Source organism: Pipistrellus hanaki (assembly GCF_964339955.1).
Source record: "Pipistrellus hanaki genome assembly, chromosome: 13".
Taxonomy (NCBI): Eukaryota; Metazoa; Chordata; class Mammalia; order Chiroptera; family Vespertilionidae; genus Pipistrellus; species Pipistrellus hanaki.
In genome coordinates, this window is record NC_140515.1 from 22,491,548 (window position 1) to 22,508,045 (window position 16,498).

General features: G+C 52.2%; 1 protein-coding gene across 13 annotated transcripts in view; it reads right to left on the reverse strand.

The window, feature by feature from the left end:
• Window positions 1-16,498, reverse strand: part of CACNA1D (calcium voltage-gated channel subunit alpha1 D) — a 286,013-nt gene that overhangs the window by 56,287 nt on the left and 213,228 nt on the right. For all 13 annotated transcript variants that reach the window (XM_084902879.1, XM_084902877.1, XM_084902874.1 and 10 more), the window contains 9 exons: window positions 16,282-16,435; window positions 13,999-14,128; window positions 10,699-10,758; window positions 7,592-7,698; window positions 5,975-6,062; window positions 5,292-5,399; window positions 5,151-5,203; window positions 3,535-3,681; window positions 1,502-1,703 (listed from right to left, as the gene is read on the reverse strand). In XM_084902879.1, coding sequence (XP_084759005.1) covers window positions 1,502-1,703; window positions 3,535-3,681; window positions 5,151-5,203; window positions 5,292-5,399; window positions 5,975-6,062; window positions 7,592-7,698; window positions 10,699-10,758; window positions 13,999-14,128; window positions 16,282-16,435 — 1,049 coding nt within the window. The remainder of the gene's footprint in view (window positions 1-1,501; window positions 1,704-3,534; window positions 3,682-5,150; window positions 5,204-5,291; window positions 5,400-5,974; window positions 6,063-7,591; window positions 7,699-10,698; window positions 10,759-13,998; window positions 14,129-16,281; window positions 16,436-16,498) is intronic.

Consider the following 16,498-nt stretch of genomic DNA (forward strand, 5'->3'; position numbering starts at 1 on the left):
GGATGGACCCATGCAAGTCATCTCTCAGGACTGGGTGTGTTAGCTGTGAGTGACTGATGGTGAGCTAGCTGTGTGTCCATCTGCAAGCGTTTGAGGCTCAGGGGCTTGCCCTTCTCAGACCTCTGGGTCAGTAACGACGGCCTCCCCACTCACTCTGGGGCTGAGGCTGGTCTGCCCATTGCAGTGAGCCCGAGGGAGCCTCCAGCCCCCACAGCTCGGCATCAGGCCTTGCTGGCACCTTGGCCCAGACCTACTTCCATTCTTCTGCTTGGACTCAGTTGTGACTTCAGACAGGCTCCCTCTTGTCTAGGCCCTGGCCCTGCTATGCCCTCACACAGTGACTCCAGGGGACCCCTTCCACCCCCAATCTGAGTCTGCTCTGGACCTCGGTGGTGACATAATTTCAACTCTGGTGCTGCCTGGCTGGGGCTGAAGAGCAGGGCCAGGCCTCCCTCTGACTGTCACTGTGGAATCTGCAGAGATCTCCTGACAACTCAAAGCAACAGCTTCTTAGAAACCAAGCCAGCACTGTCCTCACGTGTCCCCCTGTGGGCATGGCTGCAGGCGAGACCGACAGACTGCCTCACCACAGCCACTTCCCCCAGGGAGCCCAGGCTGGCAGACTATTCTTGCTCGCTCTGTCATCATCAAACCAAGATGCCAATGATAGAGGACCCGGGGAAACTCTCAGAGCAGCATCTCCAGCTCACAGTCTTTTACAGCTGAAAGGGGCCTCTACAGGCAACTCCTGAATTTACCCATAAAGGAGCAGACACAGAGGGGATTGGAGACACACCCACAGTCCCAGAGCAGGTACAGGGAGACCAGATGCAGGCCACTTGGCTCCATCAAACCGCCACACAATCAGAGCCAAGGCCCCTGCTTCTATTGAGTTGGTTAGAACAAGGTGCTAGATAACGAGAAATTGATGCCAGTACGATCTTAGTCCCAAGCTTAAAGTTAGCACCTCTTCCTGTGGTGTGAGAGCACACTTCCTTCTAAGCCAACGGTTCTCAACCAGGAGGCATCTGGCAATATCTGGAGATCTTTGGGGTTGTCACCAAGACAGGGGTTGGGGCGTGCTCCTGGAGTCTAGCAAGCAGAGGCCAGGGATGCTGTAAACATGCTACAAAGCATAGCAATAACTCTTGGCCTGAAATGCCAACAGTGCAGCGGTTGAGGCGATAAAAGACTGTCGTTAGGAGCTCTGGCCACTGGCCACACCACCAGATGACACTGAGAGCTGTCACTGGTGGGTTGTGACCACAGAGGTGGCCCAAGTCTGGGGGTGGATCCCACAATGACAAAGTCAAGTCTGAATCTGAGAACCTCACTTTCCACAGCCATGACTCAGACCAGCCATGGGTGTGCTCTGAGCAGGGCCCAAAGCCCAGGGACACACACAGGCAGCACCTTCCTCTGTGCACGGGGAAACCATCAACGGAGAAGCAATCCCTCTCCTGCTCGAGGGACGGAAGCCCAAACAGTGTGTGACTTTAACCTGATTTTTGTCCAGCTCACAGTTCTTATACTCTTTCTCTCCCTGCTCCTGGAACGTGACAATGACGAAACCCACGAAGATGTTCATCATGAAGAAAGCGACGATGATGATGTAGATGATGAAGAAGATGGAGATCTCCACGCGGTAGTTGTAGATTGGGCCCACGTTCTCTCCGTTCGAGTCGATGGCTTTGTACAGCAACCTGGACAGCAGAAGGTCCCAATGAGCACAACAGCCCCACCCAGTCCGGGAGCCCCACCCCACTGCCTTCCCAGGGTGGCCCTCTTCTGCATGTCCCCTTGGCGCTGCTGGTCAGACCCCTCGGTGGAGCCCCTGCCCAAGGCCCCTACACACAGGCGGGTTTCTGAGGCACCCTCCTTAGTGTGAGGCCCGGTCAGGCCAGCACCTTGGCGGGGGCAGCTGGGATATATTTGTGATTGATGCTTGGAGAAATGAAAAACAAAAGATTTCACAATTATTCAATCACAATTATTCAATCCTTCCTATTCCCAGGTAGAAGAGGAGGAATGTCTCATGTAGGCACCGGCTGAACTGAAAGCTGCACACTGACAAAGACTACAGCGGGCAACCGTGGCTTTCCAAAGAACTCAGAGAGCTTCCCCAAGCTGAAATACCACTGAACTGCGGTAAATACAGGCCCAGCAGAGCTCAACAGGAAGAGGGGGCACTACAAAAGACCCCCAAGTTAAATTCAGCCCCATTCAGATGCAGGGCCAACACTTCCAGGCCACCCAGGGATGGTGTGCTGCACACCTTCACGTCCATCTGCAAAGGCGGACATCCCCGTCACCCCATCTTATGGGAGCTCAGAGAGGGATCTCAGTGCCCAGGGTCACACTCTTCGGGGGCAGACCCGGAGTTGAGTCCAGCTCCTCTAGGTCTCAAGTTCCAACCTTGTCCATTTCCCTTCAGCTGCCCCCATGATTTGCTGAAGCACAATGTTCGAAACCTGAGACTCAGAACCTCCGTAGAGGAAAAGATCTTACTCCACGCCTCTTCTCTCCTCAGCACCAGTTCCCCGGTGAACAGCCCCACCCAGCCAGCCTCTCCCACAGGCTCTCCTGTAGAGCTCCCCGCTCTCTCGTGCATCCAGAAGGTCTGCCAGCCTGAGAAGACCAGGCTGTCCACCTTTTTCAGTCCCTCTAGGCCTGGAAACTCGACATTTAGGACCCCATCTACATACCTATGCTCTGGTGGCAGGAGCTAGAGGTGGGGTGGGGCAGCAGAGAGCAGAGAGTAGGAAAGGTACAAGAGACCCTCCTTTTGTATTCCACCTCCTTCCTTCTTCCTGCTTTTCTTACTCTGCTCATCAAAATCCTAGCCATTCTTCAGGACCCTATTCTGCATGTCTGTGACATACCAGGTCCTCCTGCCTGGTTTGATCACCTGACACACTAACTGCATTTGGGCTTTGAAGGAAGGAACCATATAGAGACAACTGTTTTTCCCAAGGTGCCTAGCAGAGCAGGTCACCTGGAGCTGGTACCAAAAGCACATTTTATGAATGAGCAAGTGAGTGCCTCCATGAAAGACATGGCACAATGGCAGTCATCAACGCCTGGCACATATTTGTACTAGGGGTGGCTGCTGGCTGGCTGGATGGATGGATGGGTGGATGAATGGCTCAGGACATTATCAAGACCCTATTTGTATAATGGCAGCTTTGCTGACATGGCTACCAATGGGAGTTGGCATGAAAAACAAATGCCTCTGAGGGCTCCCCATTTCCATCCAGAGCTGCTCCCCAGGAGCCAGCTGAGATGAGCCCCTGCCTAGGAGCTATGCCCCCTCCCTTGGCTCCCCAAATCTGAGAATGCTGAAGGTTAATCCTTTGTCTAATCAGACAGAGGGGCCCTGTGGGCCAAGAAGTGATTGATAAGAGGCCCAAAGTTTAAAAGTCATAGGGAAAGCCTGCAAGTGCGGAGAAAAGCAGGACTCGCTCAGGAGAGAAGGATGGGCTGGGGTGCCCCGAGGCAGGAGATGCCTTCCTGCGGACGTCGCTCTGTACTTACTCCGGCCAGCCCTCGAATGTGGAGACCGTGAACAGCGCCATCATAGCAGAAAGGACATTGTCGAAATTGAAATCGCTGTTTTGCCAGATCCTCTCACGGACCACAGGGTTATCTACCTCGCCGTCCTTGTAGAGGATGAATAGCCCCCTGGGGAGGAGAAGAAATGTGGGTCACATTGGCGTGATGTGAAATCGGTCACGGCTGCCCCATCCCCACCCTGCAGGCTCAGGCACGCCTGGTCCGCCAGCTAGGCTGCTAACCTGAGCATGGCACCGCCTGTGTTTCTCCTTCTCCTGCCCTGCATTCAACCTCCTCTCCGGCTCACATAACAGTCGGGTAACTACTAGCTTAATGAGTATTCTCCAGAGCAACGAGGCAGCCACCGGCATGTGCCGGATAACAAATGAAAATTACCAAATAGTAAGCATTTCTCATAGGCACTGGGCTCGGCGTGTACGCTGAAGAATCAGAAGCTTTGGCCTTGGAGAATTCCATAAGCTCTGGAAGCCAGCCCAGGCATCCTCTTAATCTGCATTTGAGCTTTAATTGAATTTCTTCTTTTTTATACCAACAATATCCCCCATTCCCCCCACCCCCAAGATCCTATAATTTCTGGCACAGAATATTTCTCATAGAATTTCATTTCAGGAAGGAGTCGATGTCTTTGTTTTACAGATGAGGAAGCAGAGGCTTAGAGGGGGAAGGGAAGGTGACTTCACACTGTCACTGAGCTGCTCAACTCCAGGGGGCGCCCTCCATCCCCAACCTACAGGCATGGTGCCCCTGGAGGGGCAGCGCCAGCCGCATTACATCGGTGCTCTCTGACTGCACCTTCTGCTAAAAAGAAACCCCAAACCAGTGCAGGCAGCTGGACCTCACTTGGGGACATCATCAAAAGATGGGGACACAGGGACTTCTGCCCAATCTTAGACTTCAGGCCATGGTTCCATGTCTGCTCTCACATTCTTTTGCACGACTTGGGATAGGAGGCATGAGTGTTCCCCACCTTATCTCACCTCTGCCCGTTCTTGTGAATGGAAATATGGCCAAAATGTGGGTGGCAGGAAACCTATCAGAAGATGGCAGCCAGCACCTGAATTCCAGGGAGTTGAGCTTTGAGTTCTGGTTTGAGGAAAATTTACCCATGTGGCTGTAAGGGCAAACATGTCAAACTCACGGCCCTCAGGCTGCATGCCGCATGTACTTGGCCTATGTTAGCATTTGAGTTGGACATGCTTGCTGTAGAGTGAGCTTTCCGGGGCATTTCGACTGCTACATTAGGGTTTAGTCCCCTCCCCTCTAGTTTGTCCAGTCTATACCAAACATCAAAGGCCATCTACCCATTGTTTTGAAGTTATGGAAAGCTTTGGAACTAGATAGAGGTGGTGCTTACACCGCAAAGGGATTATGCTAAAAGCCACTGAATTGTATGATTTACAACGGCTAACTTCATGTGATGTGAATTTCACTTCAAACAAGCAAACAAAACCCAGACACCCTCTATTGCTGCAGCGTGGGCTGAGCACATGGGCCTTTTGAAATGCCAGCACAGGCGAATCCTGTAAGTCTTCCATTTGTTCTCCCCTACTTCCCACTCCTGTGTGCGGGACATTCACCTGCATTCCTCGGGGTTACTTTTGGCTTCATCTGTGCAGCGATAGAACTTTCCCTGAGTACAAAACAGACATAGAGAGTCAAACGCGAGCTTGCCCCTGATGAGATCATCCGGGCCTCGTGCCCCAAGGCACATCCTGTACCTTGAACAACTGGACCCCGATGCAGGCAAACATGAACTGCAGGAGGGTGGTGACGATCATGATGTTGCCGATCGTCCGGATGGCCACAAAAACGCACTGAACGACGTGCTGTGGGGAGAGCAAGGAGGGGATGAAGGGGAGACTAATACCAGCCAAGGCTGTGTCTCTGCATCTGTGTGTGATTTCCTGACTCTGTGGGGCTCTGTGTTCAGGTAGTTATTTGTGGGGAGTTAGCCCCGGTGCATCATGGCTGCCTGGGAAGAGCACCTTGCAATGGGTCCCACCTTGGTTTCCTGCCACTGTGTGGGGAAGGAGAGGGGGGCGGGGACAGGGACGGCACTGACTGGCACACAGGCCCACCCCATCGAAGGACTTAGGAAAACATAAACCCTCTTTTGTACAACCTGCATGAGAATAGATTTAAAGACCAAAGTAAACACCATCAATAATACAAAAGTAATAAATGAAGAGTAATTACATAAAGAAAATATTTTAAATAAAGGAAATCATAACAGTTAAAAATGGTATCAGGTTTGACAGAGGAAGCTCCACTGGGTAGAAATGTCCTTTTCAAACATGAGCCCACTTTAAAATCCATCAGGGCTCCGCCCCACGCTAGCCAAGTCAGGGATTGGAGCTCACCCCGCCGAAGCAAGCCCCACCTGCCGGAGAGAGGCCCAAACCTTAAGTCCTTTTGCTCTGTTGATGGCCCTGAGTGGCCTCAGGACCCTTAAGACCCTGAGAATCTTCACCACGGAGATGGCGCTGGATCTACGGGGAGAAACGGAGGGAAGAAAGCAGAGCGCATTAGAGTTGGGTAAAACCCAGAGACGGTTACTACACTTGGCTCTCATTTTACTACCACTGCACAGCGTGCTGGGTCCCGTGTGGAGCCGAGCTCACCTCTCCCTGAGACGCACAGGTGAGCATGGCCACAACTCCTGGACCCTCCCCAGCCAGGCCCAGGCACAGCGGCCCTGTGTCAGCTGCACAGCTGGCCTCGGCAGAGACAGGACTGAGGAAATCTGCTTTGTTCTTTCCAGAGGATGTAAATGCTAGGCAGTGCTTGGCTTTTAGGCTTCTGTTTTATTTGGTGTGGGTTTTTTTTGTGTTTTTGTTTGTTTGTTTTGTTTGTGTGTTTCTAACTTTGGACCCCTGCTTTGGTGCTGGGTTTTGCGGCCCTTCAAGGAGTCCACTACTTGGGGAGTGAGATGGGAAATCGCAACCCCATGGGGCAGGTGTGACAACACAGGGATGTCACGAGGGGAGTGTCACCTTGGGGAGCTTGGGAAGGCCCCCTGAGGCAGTGATATCCAGGTGCATCCAGGGGGAGTGAGGGTTAGCTAGACAGAGGGGAAGGGGCTGCAGGCCCAGGGAGTGCCAGGTGGGCAGGTCCTGTGTGAGAGCGTGCAGCTCGCCTAGCAGGGCAGGTGGCTGCGTGTGGCCTGAGCACCTGCTCGGGAGGCAGTGGGCAAGGACTGAGCTGGAGAGGGAAGGCACAGCCAGGAGTTTACATGAGCTGCAGAGATACTGGTTAGAATGTCCTTCCAAGCTAATGGCTACGTGGCTCCCTGCCCCTGGGCGGTGGTGGGAGGTGAGGGGGACTACTCCCCTACAGCAGCGGTCACCAACCTTTCGGACCTCATGGACCCCCAGTGGTCTGCAGACCACCGGTTGCTGGGCATGCATCTCCCACGGAGGAAACACTGAGGGTCAGCACTGAGCAGTGGTGCTTAGAAGTCCACAGGAAAGCAAGGCCACCCCTGGGTGCTCCCACTGGAGCTCCTGCGTGTGGCAGGCGAGCAGGATGCAGCTCGGGCTATATCCCACCAGAAATCTCTGAATGCCATGAAGAGGACAGGGGCCCTGACTTGCAGTCTCAAGCCCCTCCTCGCTGAACATTTTAGAGGGCGAAAGAAAAGGGTCAGATATCCTGGAGAAAGGGTTCCAAGAAGCCACCTGGTCCAAGTCCCTCCCATCCAGATGGGGAAGCAAGAGGCCAGCCCTGGAGGAAGCGGGATAAAAAGCTTTGAACTAGAACTTGGCTTTTTTCACTCTGTTGAAAGCAGTATCACAGAGAGCAATAAATCCAAGCTAGCAATGGGCACGAAAAGAGAAACACAAGAAAGCAGGGGCTGCCCAGTGCTTTCTGGCCTAGGTACCCATGAAGCTTTGCCAGGTACCTAAATGTGATTATTAAAATGATGCCCAGCCTTTATGAATCATGTTAAAATCCCTCACGTAAACCAGCCTGCCCAGCAGTCGTGTACACACACACACCCACACCCCGGAACACTTACTGGATCCCAAAGGACACCAGGGACACCCCGACGACCAGCATGTCCAGCAGGTTGAAGTAGTTCCGGCAGAAGGCCCCTTTGTGGAGGAAAGCTCCAAAGGTCGTCATCTACGGGCAGAATCCGGGTGAGGGACTGGTTTTCCTCCCAGAGGAGAGAAACCTGGGCTCTTTACAATGCCTGGAGGACAGTCTCCACTAACAAGAGTGCACTATGAAAGCCAGAAATGTAAGCCAACAGGGCTGAGCATCTAAGCTATTTGTTCAAAAATGAAAAAAGGGAAGCTCACTTTGGGGACATATTAAAAGAAGAGAACAATCTAGACCTTATTACAGCAACCACAAATTTCAAACGTGAACAACACTAGCATGTCCAGAGAGCCTGTCTCAGGAGAGAGTCCACGTGACCATGCTTGCTGCCCAGACAGCTTGGCTTCCCCACACAACGCTGCTCCAGGCCCTGAGTCCCGGGAGAGCCTACACTCTTCCAACCCAGGGACTGGACAGAGCGCTGGGGCCTGGCCGATGTGGCTCAGTGGTGAGCTTCTACCCATGAACCAAGAGGTCACTGGTTCAATATCCGGTCAGGGCACATGCCTGGGTTGCAAGCTTGTGCAGGAGATAGCTGATCCATGTTTCTCTCTCAATAATGTTCCTCTCTGCCGAAACCGGTTTGGCTCAGTGGATAGAGTGTTGACCTGCTGACTAAAGGGTCCTGGGTTTGATTCCGGTCAAGGGCATGTACCTTGGTTGCGGGCACATCCCTGGTGGGGGGTGTGCAGGAGGCAGCTGACAGATGTTTCTCTCTCATCGATGTTTCTAACTTTCTATCCCCCTCCTTTTCTCTCTATAAAATTAAAATAATGTTCCCCTCTCTCTCTAAAATCAATAAAAATATATTTTTTTAAAAAGTGCTGGGGTCCAGTCCTTACCGGCTCTGTCTACACAGAAACTAGTATGTTCCCAGGGAGGCCCCTTCCTGCCCCTAACGCTCCTTCATGATACACCCACTTTAACCAGCTCTCCCCACTCCGTTCTCCGGGTGGAGAATCTGTGGCTAGGAAGCATCTCACGCGTCTCACCTGAGTCCACCCACCACTCTCCAACCCGAGCGCCTGAGCCCACACTGTGGGGCTCCGGTGAGGCTCTCACTGGTGATGGGAAAGGAGTTGGGTGAGGAAGTTCCCCAGAACGGAAACAGCAAGACACAAAGAGTTCACTGTTTACACGATAAATAAATAAAAGAATGGGGGAGGCTCAGGTGAGTGTAGGAGAGGAGAGGCGGAGTTGGGAACTCATAAAATCGGACCATATGAAATCGCCAACACTCAATCTTTTCTGACATACAAAAATGGCAATTTCATGCGTTAAACCAAAAAGCCTTCCGAACTTTCACAAGGCCACCGGGAACCACCGTTCCACACGTCAGATGCTTCTTGGCCAATTCCCGCTTTCTGAATCCTTGTTTTTAGCTTATTTCCCACTCTCTAAAATACTTTCAAAATGATGCATGACGTGGGAGATTTGTGTCACTGGGGTAAATATACAGAAATCGAAAAGCAATATATATTTTTTCTTTTAAATAGACCTGTATTTCACTTGCCCCCAAACCAGAAAGTAACTATATTCATTTAATAACTAAGACATGTGGAAAATAAAACCTCAATTAACCAGGCTAACAGACGAAGTAGAACATTCCCCCCTTTGGTTTGAGGAAGAGAAGGGATTTTTATTTTTTTAAAGCAGCTGGGATCAAGCAGAGGTTGGGGGAGCGCCCTTCACCCCACGCCCACCCACTGCCTCGCGCCTCTGTGCTCCTTTCTGTGGAGGACACTGTTAGAATCTGCCCACGGGCCCGGCACGGGTCTGACTGAGAGCTGACAACCAAATTCACTGGCTTCAAGGCAAGAAAAGGAACTGAGCTGTTTAGATTTCTAACTAATGTTTACACAGAAGTTGGTTGTTTAGTTGGTGTTGCGCTCATGTTTTCATTGCCAAGTAGTAATAATAATAATAATGGAAAGAAAATAAATACCCAATCCCCGAGCCATGTTAACTGAGGTTTCATTTTACAGAAGGTTTTGTAAAGAGCCCAAGTTCCACAGTAGTCTAACATAAAATACATTTTTTCCCCTGAGATGAACCAACAAAAAAACCCTCAAAATGGTTTGAAGAAAACTGTGGTTAAAATTCCTCATTTCCAGGCTCATCGCCCCACGGGGAGATGATTTGCTCTGACGGTTGTCACAGGCCACGTTTCCAGGACTGCTAGGCCCCACACCGCTTCACAAGTCGGGGGGCAGGGGGTGCCGGGCTCTCTGCGGGGGGTCTCCAGGTCCCAGGCGGCTCTCACCCTCAGTACACAAACCGCATGCACCTGTCCGCTCATGCATGGGCAGTACATTTCGGGCACCCTGGCCGAAAGTGCTCCTTGTGTTTGTGTAAATGTAAGCCCATCCATTAAAACAGATATGAAAAACATCGTAACACAAACAGATCCGAGTTATCTTGCAAATCCTGTTGCAAGAAAATAGCGCTGTTACTATTTTTAGGCCACTGGATCATAATTCAGTCAAAGAAACGAGAAGAGATCCAGGCCCTTCATGGGATAAATGCATTTCCTCCGACTCTGATGTGGGAGAAAGTTCACACACAGTGATGTGTCTGCTATCAGCGGACACAGTTCAGAGGACATATAAAAAAAGAACAACGTATCATTTCCAATCACTGTCATGAAGCCACAGTAAGTCCTACATGCATCAAGGGTTAAAAAGAAAGAGCCAAAACAGGTTGAAGTTTCGGGGGGGCGGGGGGGGGGGGAGAAATACTCTGATTGAAAAAAAAGTATAAGCTTGGTCACAGAAGACATAAAAAAACAAAACACAAAAATCGTCCAAAGCACTTGACGCTGCTTTGTGGCGTGTCACACGCAGGAGCAGGCCCCTTACTCACGCCCTGTGGAACCTGTTACCTTCAAAACAATCTCAAACGCAAAAGTAGCTGTGAAGACATAGTCTGCATAACCTAGCATCTGGAAAGCAAACAGAGAAGTGAAACTATTATTGGGACAGCTGAACTAGAGTAGGTGAGGATCAATGAAAAAGGCATTACCTTTAACAGGATTTCAACCGTAAAGATGGCTGTGAAAGCATAGTCAAAGTAACCCAGTATCTGAAAGGCATAACAACGAAATGAGAAAAAGGGTCCCGGACAGGCCCCACAGCCGTACATACGCCCACGGGTGGACTCCCGCCTGCAGTCGGAGACCCTCCCGGGATAAGCCTGTCTCTCTGGAGTGCCCCACCCGGGCCAGTCACTGCTCCTCTGGATGATGGACAGGGAGCACCTGGAAATACTTACCTCCTCGGCCACCCCTGCTCGCCCTCCCCAGTCTCACGTCTCAGACGGAGACTCATTTCTAAAAGTGCCTCATGAGTAACCCTTTCTCATCAGAGCGCCACATTGACAAATTACTCGTGGCACCAGGTAAATTAGAGTCTTGCACACATCTTGAATTTTTAACGGCATCTTTGGCTGACTGAAATATATTGCCATCCAGTTGAGCTTCGGATTGGTGGAGAAACGTAAATGATGATGCAAGGGGCATGAAAAGGGGCCAGAAGCTTCCTGGACTCCCCTCCAATGCCAGTCCATTTCCTCAGGGAGTAAGTACCCCAGCTCTGCACCCTGATGTATGGGGCTGGGTGGAAAGTTTCACTCACCACCCAGCTCTGCATCAAGCCCTCTCTCTCCCAACACTGCTTTTTAACCTCTCCCACCCAAAGAACTCTTGGCCCAGTTACGAATCATCAGTCCAGGCTACTTTGCCAATATTCCTGAAAATATCAGCTATTCTCCAACCGGCTTACCCCTTCTGGGGTCTCTGCCTTTCTCAGAGCCGGGGAGGAGGACAGAGGGGCAGGTGGGCTGCAGCAAGAGGTCTGACTGCCACCTTAGGAAGGCTGCTCGGGGGCCTCAGCCACCAGGAGACAGTGGAGACCCCCAGGAGAGGCAGCCGTCTCAGCCACTTACTGTCATGACAACTATGGTCTAAGAACTGAACAGATCAGCGTTGGGAGTCTGGTAACAACCCGGGTACTCCTTTCATTTAACAGAGGAGGATACTGGGGAGGGTGCAGGAGCTGCCTGCCCGGGCTACGGAGCCCGTCCTGGCATCACGGAGCACGGAGCAAGGCCTGCGGAATGCTAGCAGAGAGCCACGGGCCCTGTTGCTGAAGGGCGGGGGCCACCCCAGGAGGTCTCTGCTCTCTGTTCCAATGAGGTGAGGACCTCTGTCCTAAAGGCCAGCTCTCCTCAGCTCAAGGTTAAGTTCTCTTCTCAGAGGGTATTCATTCTCCAAAAGGACTTCCATTTCTGAGTGTATGAACTTTACGTTATCTGTGTTTCTGGCCAGGCCATGCAAAGCATTTCACCCACTACAGGCCTCTGCTCCTCCTCCTCATTCCTCCACAGTCACAGCAGGATGTTACTGCTGACAGCACCTGGGCGGCCAAGAAAAACACCGCTGCCCACACTCACAGATCTCTCGGATCCACCCGGCCTCCTTTCTCCTTTTCACTGATAACTTGGCTGAGTTCAAAAGCAAAACAAAACAGAGTACTGCAGGATTGCAATTCCATGAGATAAAAATCACCAACTCCACAGACAGAAAGTGGAATTGAAGTGGTCAGGGGCTGGGGAGGGGACCTGGGGAGCTGTCCAAAGGACATAGTGTCAGTCATACAATGCCCATCGCTACGAGTACCATCTGTACACTCAGAATGTGGTCCAAAGGGTAGACCCCATACTAACTGTTCTTACCACTCAGAAATAGACTGTGCTTTAAAAAGCAATGCTCAGACACATGTACATCTATTTAAAAACAGGATTCTTGGGGAAAGCAGCAGGGGAATAAACTCATGGGCAAGTAATTACAATAAAAAAAATGAGACTATGAGGCCCGGACGTAAATTAATTCTCAGTCAGTCTGTGTTCCAGACTAGCTCCAGACCTAGTCTGCTGTGTGAGGATCCTTTTCCCGGGGGTCTCATTTTTATCACGGAACCCAGTGGACCGGGCCTTGGTTCCGTTCGCATGCAGAGATTAAGACAAGTTCAGGGTTCTTATCGTCACATCAGCACCAGCACGTGCCTCGGAGGAACGTTCTTTATCTTCCTGTCAGAGCGTGTGCTTATCAGCCTGATAGGCTGGCTTTGCCAGGCTTCAAACAGAGAGTCTGGAAGTGGAAAGACCGCATGAGGGTTGGTGGTCACAACCGAAATCCTGGGGCACTGATCTGGTGACTGGTCTTAATGCTCCTATCTCTAAACCTCACGAGCAGACCCAGGTCCCACGCAGGCACGGCAGCGACGCCTGATGGCTCCCGCCGGCCGCCCTCGCCCGGGAGGGTTTCTGAGTTTCCATCTGAAACTGCGCTGCAGGTACTGGTTCCAAACCATCTCACGCTGGGACATTCAGCGGAACCAGCTGCCTGCGAAGCTGGGACTTCTTAGGCAAGAACTGTCCGGGTGCCGTGCTGTCCAGCATTCGCAGTGCGAGGAGCAACCCCTACGCTATGAAACCCATTGATAAGAAACATAACCCTCCACTCGTTTTCTTCATAAAACACCTCCTGCCCCACCTTCCTCTCCACAGAACCACTCAACTCCATGTTGCATCACCTCCCTAACTTGTTTCTCCCAGTGACCCAGCCAGGTAGGGTGGCAAATGTCCACCCCTGGGGGACAGAAGTCTTCCCTGCCAGCCCTAAGTAAGCTCCTCGGCATGCCTCACACCTGCTTTCAATTTCACTTTCCCTCCTGCCGGGTCTTCCACCCAGCAGAGGTATCCAAGCAGGCACGGATGAGGAGTAGGCCGTGGGAGGAAAGAAGGATCAGAATATTGGCGGCCAGGAATGAAGAAGAAGAGAAGTGGGGTCCCTGAATACACTACAGGTTATTTGAAATGAAGTTTGAGCCCTGACCGGTGTGGGTCAGTGGATAGAGCGTCGGCCTGCAGACTGAAAGGTCCCAGGTTCGATTCTGGTCAAGGGCATGTACCTTGGTTGCGGGCACATCCCCAATGGGGAGCATGCAGGAGGCAGCTGGTCGATGTTTCTCTCTCATTGATGTTTCTAACTCTCTATGCCTCTCTCTTCCTCTCTGTAAAAAATCAATTTAAAAAAAAATAAAAATAAAATGCAGTTTAAAGCACATGATTCAGGAAAGGTTTGTCCTGATAAGACAAAACCGGGCTGGTACCTACAAGTGGGAACCGGGAAGTGCCTGCAGGGGAACGCGATGCCCACTCTAGCTTTAAGCCCCTCGGACCTCCCAGGCTCTGCAGGCGACAGGAGAGGCCAGCGAGGACCCAGGGCCCCACCCTCCTGTCCTCGCCCGCCCGGTGGCTTACGGTGTTCCTGAAGGAGTGGCTGCGGATGGGGTCCTCGGCGGCCAGGGATGCGCTGCTCAGCATGATGAAGACGAGGATGAGGTTGGTGAAGACGTGATGGTTGATGAGCTTGTGGCAGCCCACGCGGATGCTGTGGGGAGAGCCTGAGCATGGACCCCGCCCCGCCAGCACCCCAGTCCCGCATGCCGGCCGGGTCAGGAGGGGGCGGCCGTCGCCATGCCCCCCACACCCGCCCAGCTGACCTCCGCCCCTCGAAACCCCAGCGGCAGACCCTGTGGGCCTGGTAGCGGCTGTGTGTGGGAGCTCCCGGACACCGTTTGGAGTCCTTCAGCGTGGGGATTACCACCTGCTAAAGGAGGAGAGACTTGGGCTTAAGCACATGAAAGAACTGTCTCAGGGTTTCCAGCCCCGGACTGACTGTGATGTTTCCTGCTACAACATGAAGCCTGGCGCCTGGCCGAGAAGGAGACTGAGATGGGAGCTCATCATCGCAGCAGCTCGCAACCAATGGGAGGAGGGATCCCCTTCTTGTACTGCAGCGGGGCTGTGCTAATGTAGGCAGCAGTGAGAGTGAGGGAAGTTTGGTGAATGCCCTGTTATGTGGGGATTCTGTCACAGGGCTGCATTATTATTATTGCTATTGCTGTTATTTGGAGTTGACCCATAATGGGCACTCCTGAGAACGGGAAATGAGAGTTACATCAGCACGCAAGAATCTCACAGGGGCCAGGAATGGTCTGGCTCAGTGGATAGAATGTCGGCCTGCGGACTGAAAAGTCCCAGGTTTGATTCCGGTCAAGGGCATGTACCTGGGTTGCGGGCGCATCCCCAGTAGGAAGTGTGCAGGAGGCAGCTGATCGATGTTTCTCTCTCATTGATGTTTCTAACTCTCTATCCCTCTCCCTTCCTCTCTGTAAAAAATCAATAAAATATATTTTTAAAAAAAGAATCTCACAAGGATCTTAGTGTACTTGCAATAGGGCCTATAAAGCTGGGAGGGCAACATGTGCCCAGCGCCCCTGTCTGGCCCCCACCCCCATGATAGCTCCATGGCCATCGGAGCTTCCTGCTGCCCCTGACATCCGGGAGCTAGTCAGTGCCTGACTACCCTTCACCCCAATACCTGACTTTAGAATTTAAAGGTTTGGGGGGTTTTTTTGCCTATAGAATACAAGTAGGTTTTCCTTCAGGAAGTTTTTTTCACTCTCAAAACTGGAGTCAACTCTATAGGAAAAGTGTCTCCGCGCTTCAGATCCTCCCTTCAGGGCTGGTTAAGGCTTACAAGTGCCCTGGACGGTGTGCAAGCCGATAGCAGCCGAGTGTGGGGAAAGCCGCACGGGGCTGAGGGCAGGGGATCAGTTCGTCCTTCAGTACAGGGAGACAGCGGGCCATGGGTGTCAGTGACGTCAGGGATGCCCAAACTCTCAACGGTGATGAGTGGAAAAGCTATCATCACATCTTCAAGTCTCTCAGGACCACAGCGGGCCTTGCTTCCCGCCTGTGTCTCCCGGGGCCTGAGATTCAGAGTTCTTCTCCGACAGCCCGGAGAAGATTTTAGAACCTTTCCTTCAGGAGTCATCTATTCCCTCTGGCATTCCCCTCGGTCCCAGATGCCTGGAAACCTAGAACCCCGCTAGTAAAGAAGCATCTTCCTCTTCCCGTAGCTGTGAGCAGGTGCTGCGCTCCTGGAGAGCACCTTGTCACGTTAACAAGAGCAATGCCATTTTAAGAGGGTACCACAGAGCTGAATTGACTAACTCAGCCTATAAAATATCACTGAGCAATATTATCTATTGCCAGAAAACTCAACGGGGAAAAGCGATCAGCTGGACTAGACCTCAGGATGAAGATGCTGGGCAGAAGTCGATGACAAAATTCCCAGCCCCCAAAGCATCCTAACAGAAGACCCAGCTGGGAAGAAAGGGTCCTTTGGATGGAGATCACGTGACAGGTGACCACCCAGGGAAGGCCAGAGCCATGGGCTCCTTCCAAAGGAGGAGCAGCTGTTTCACCACTACTGAGCTCAGAGCAGGGGTGAAGGGGAGGAGAATCTGGACTAGGCTCCTCCCGGCCCTGGCCACACCCCTGCAACCCCTACATCCAGGAAAGCAAGGCTAGGAAGAGATGAGCAGAGGACAAAGGCTGGGGCTGGGGAGGGGTTGGAGCCTGGGGGGTGGGCTCCCATGTTCAGGTGCAGAAAGGAGCTGCTCTGTCCCCAGCCAGCTTCCCCATCATGCAACCTGGAAGGTCACAGGGCTGTGACTGGAGAGGGCGTACACTTACGGGTTGGTCTTGCTAAGAATGAAGAAAGCGCTCCCTTCAGGAATGGGGACAATCTTCTCTTTCATGTTCAACTCCGAGATTCTGCGAGGACGGGGGCCAGCCGGGACCTCAGGCTCATCCTCCTCCTCCTCCTCCTCCTCTTCCTCTTCCCCTACTTTAAGTGAGACACTTTTTTATAGGCATGAATAAAGGCTGACTTCGGGTTTTAATCACTCTC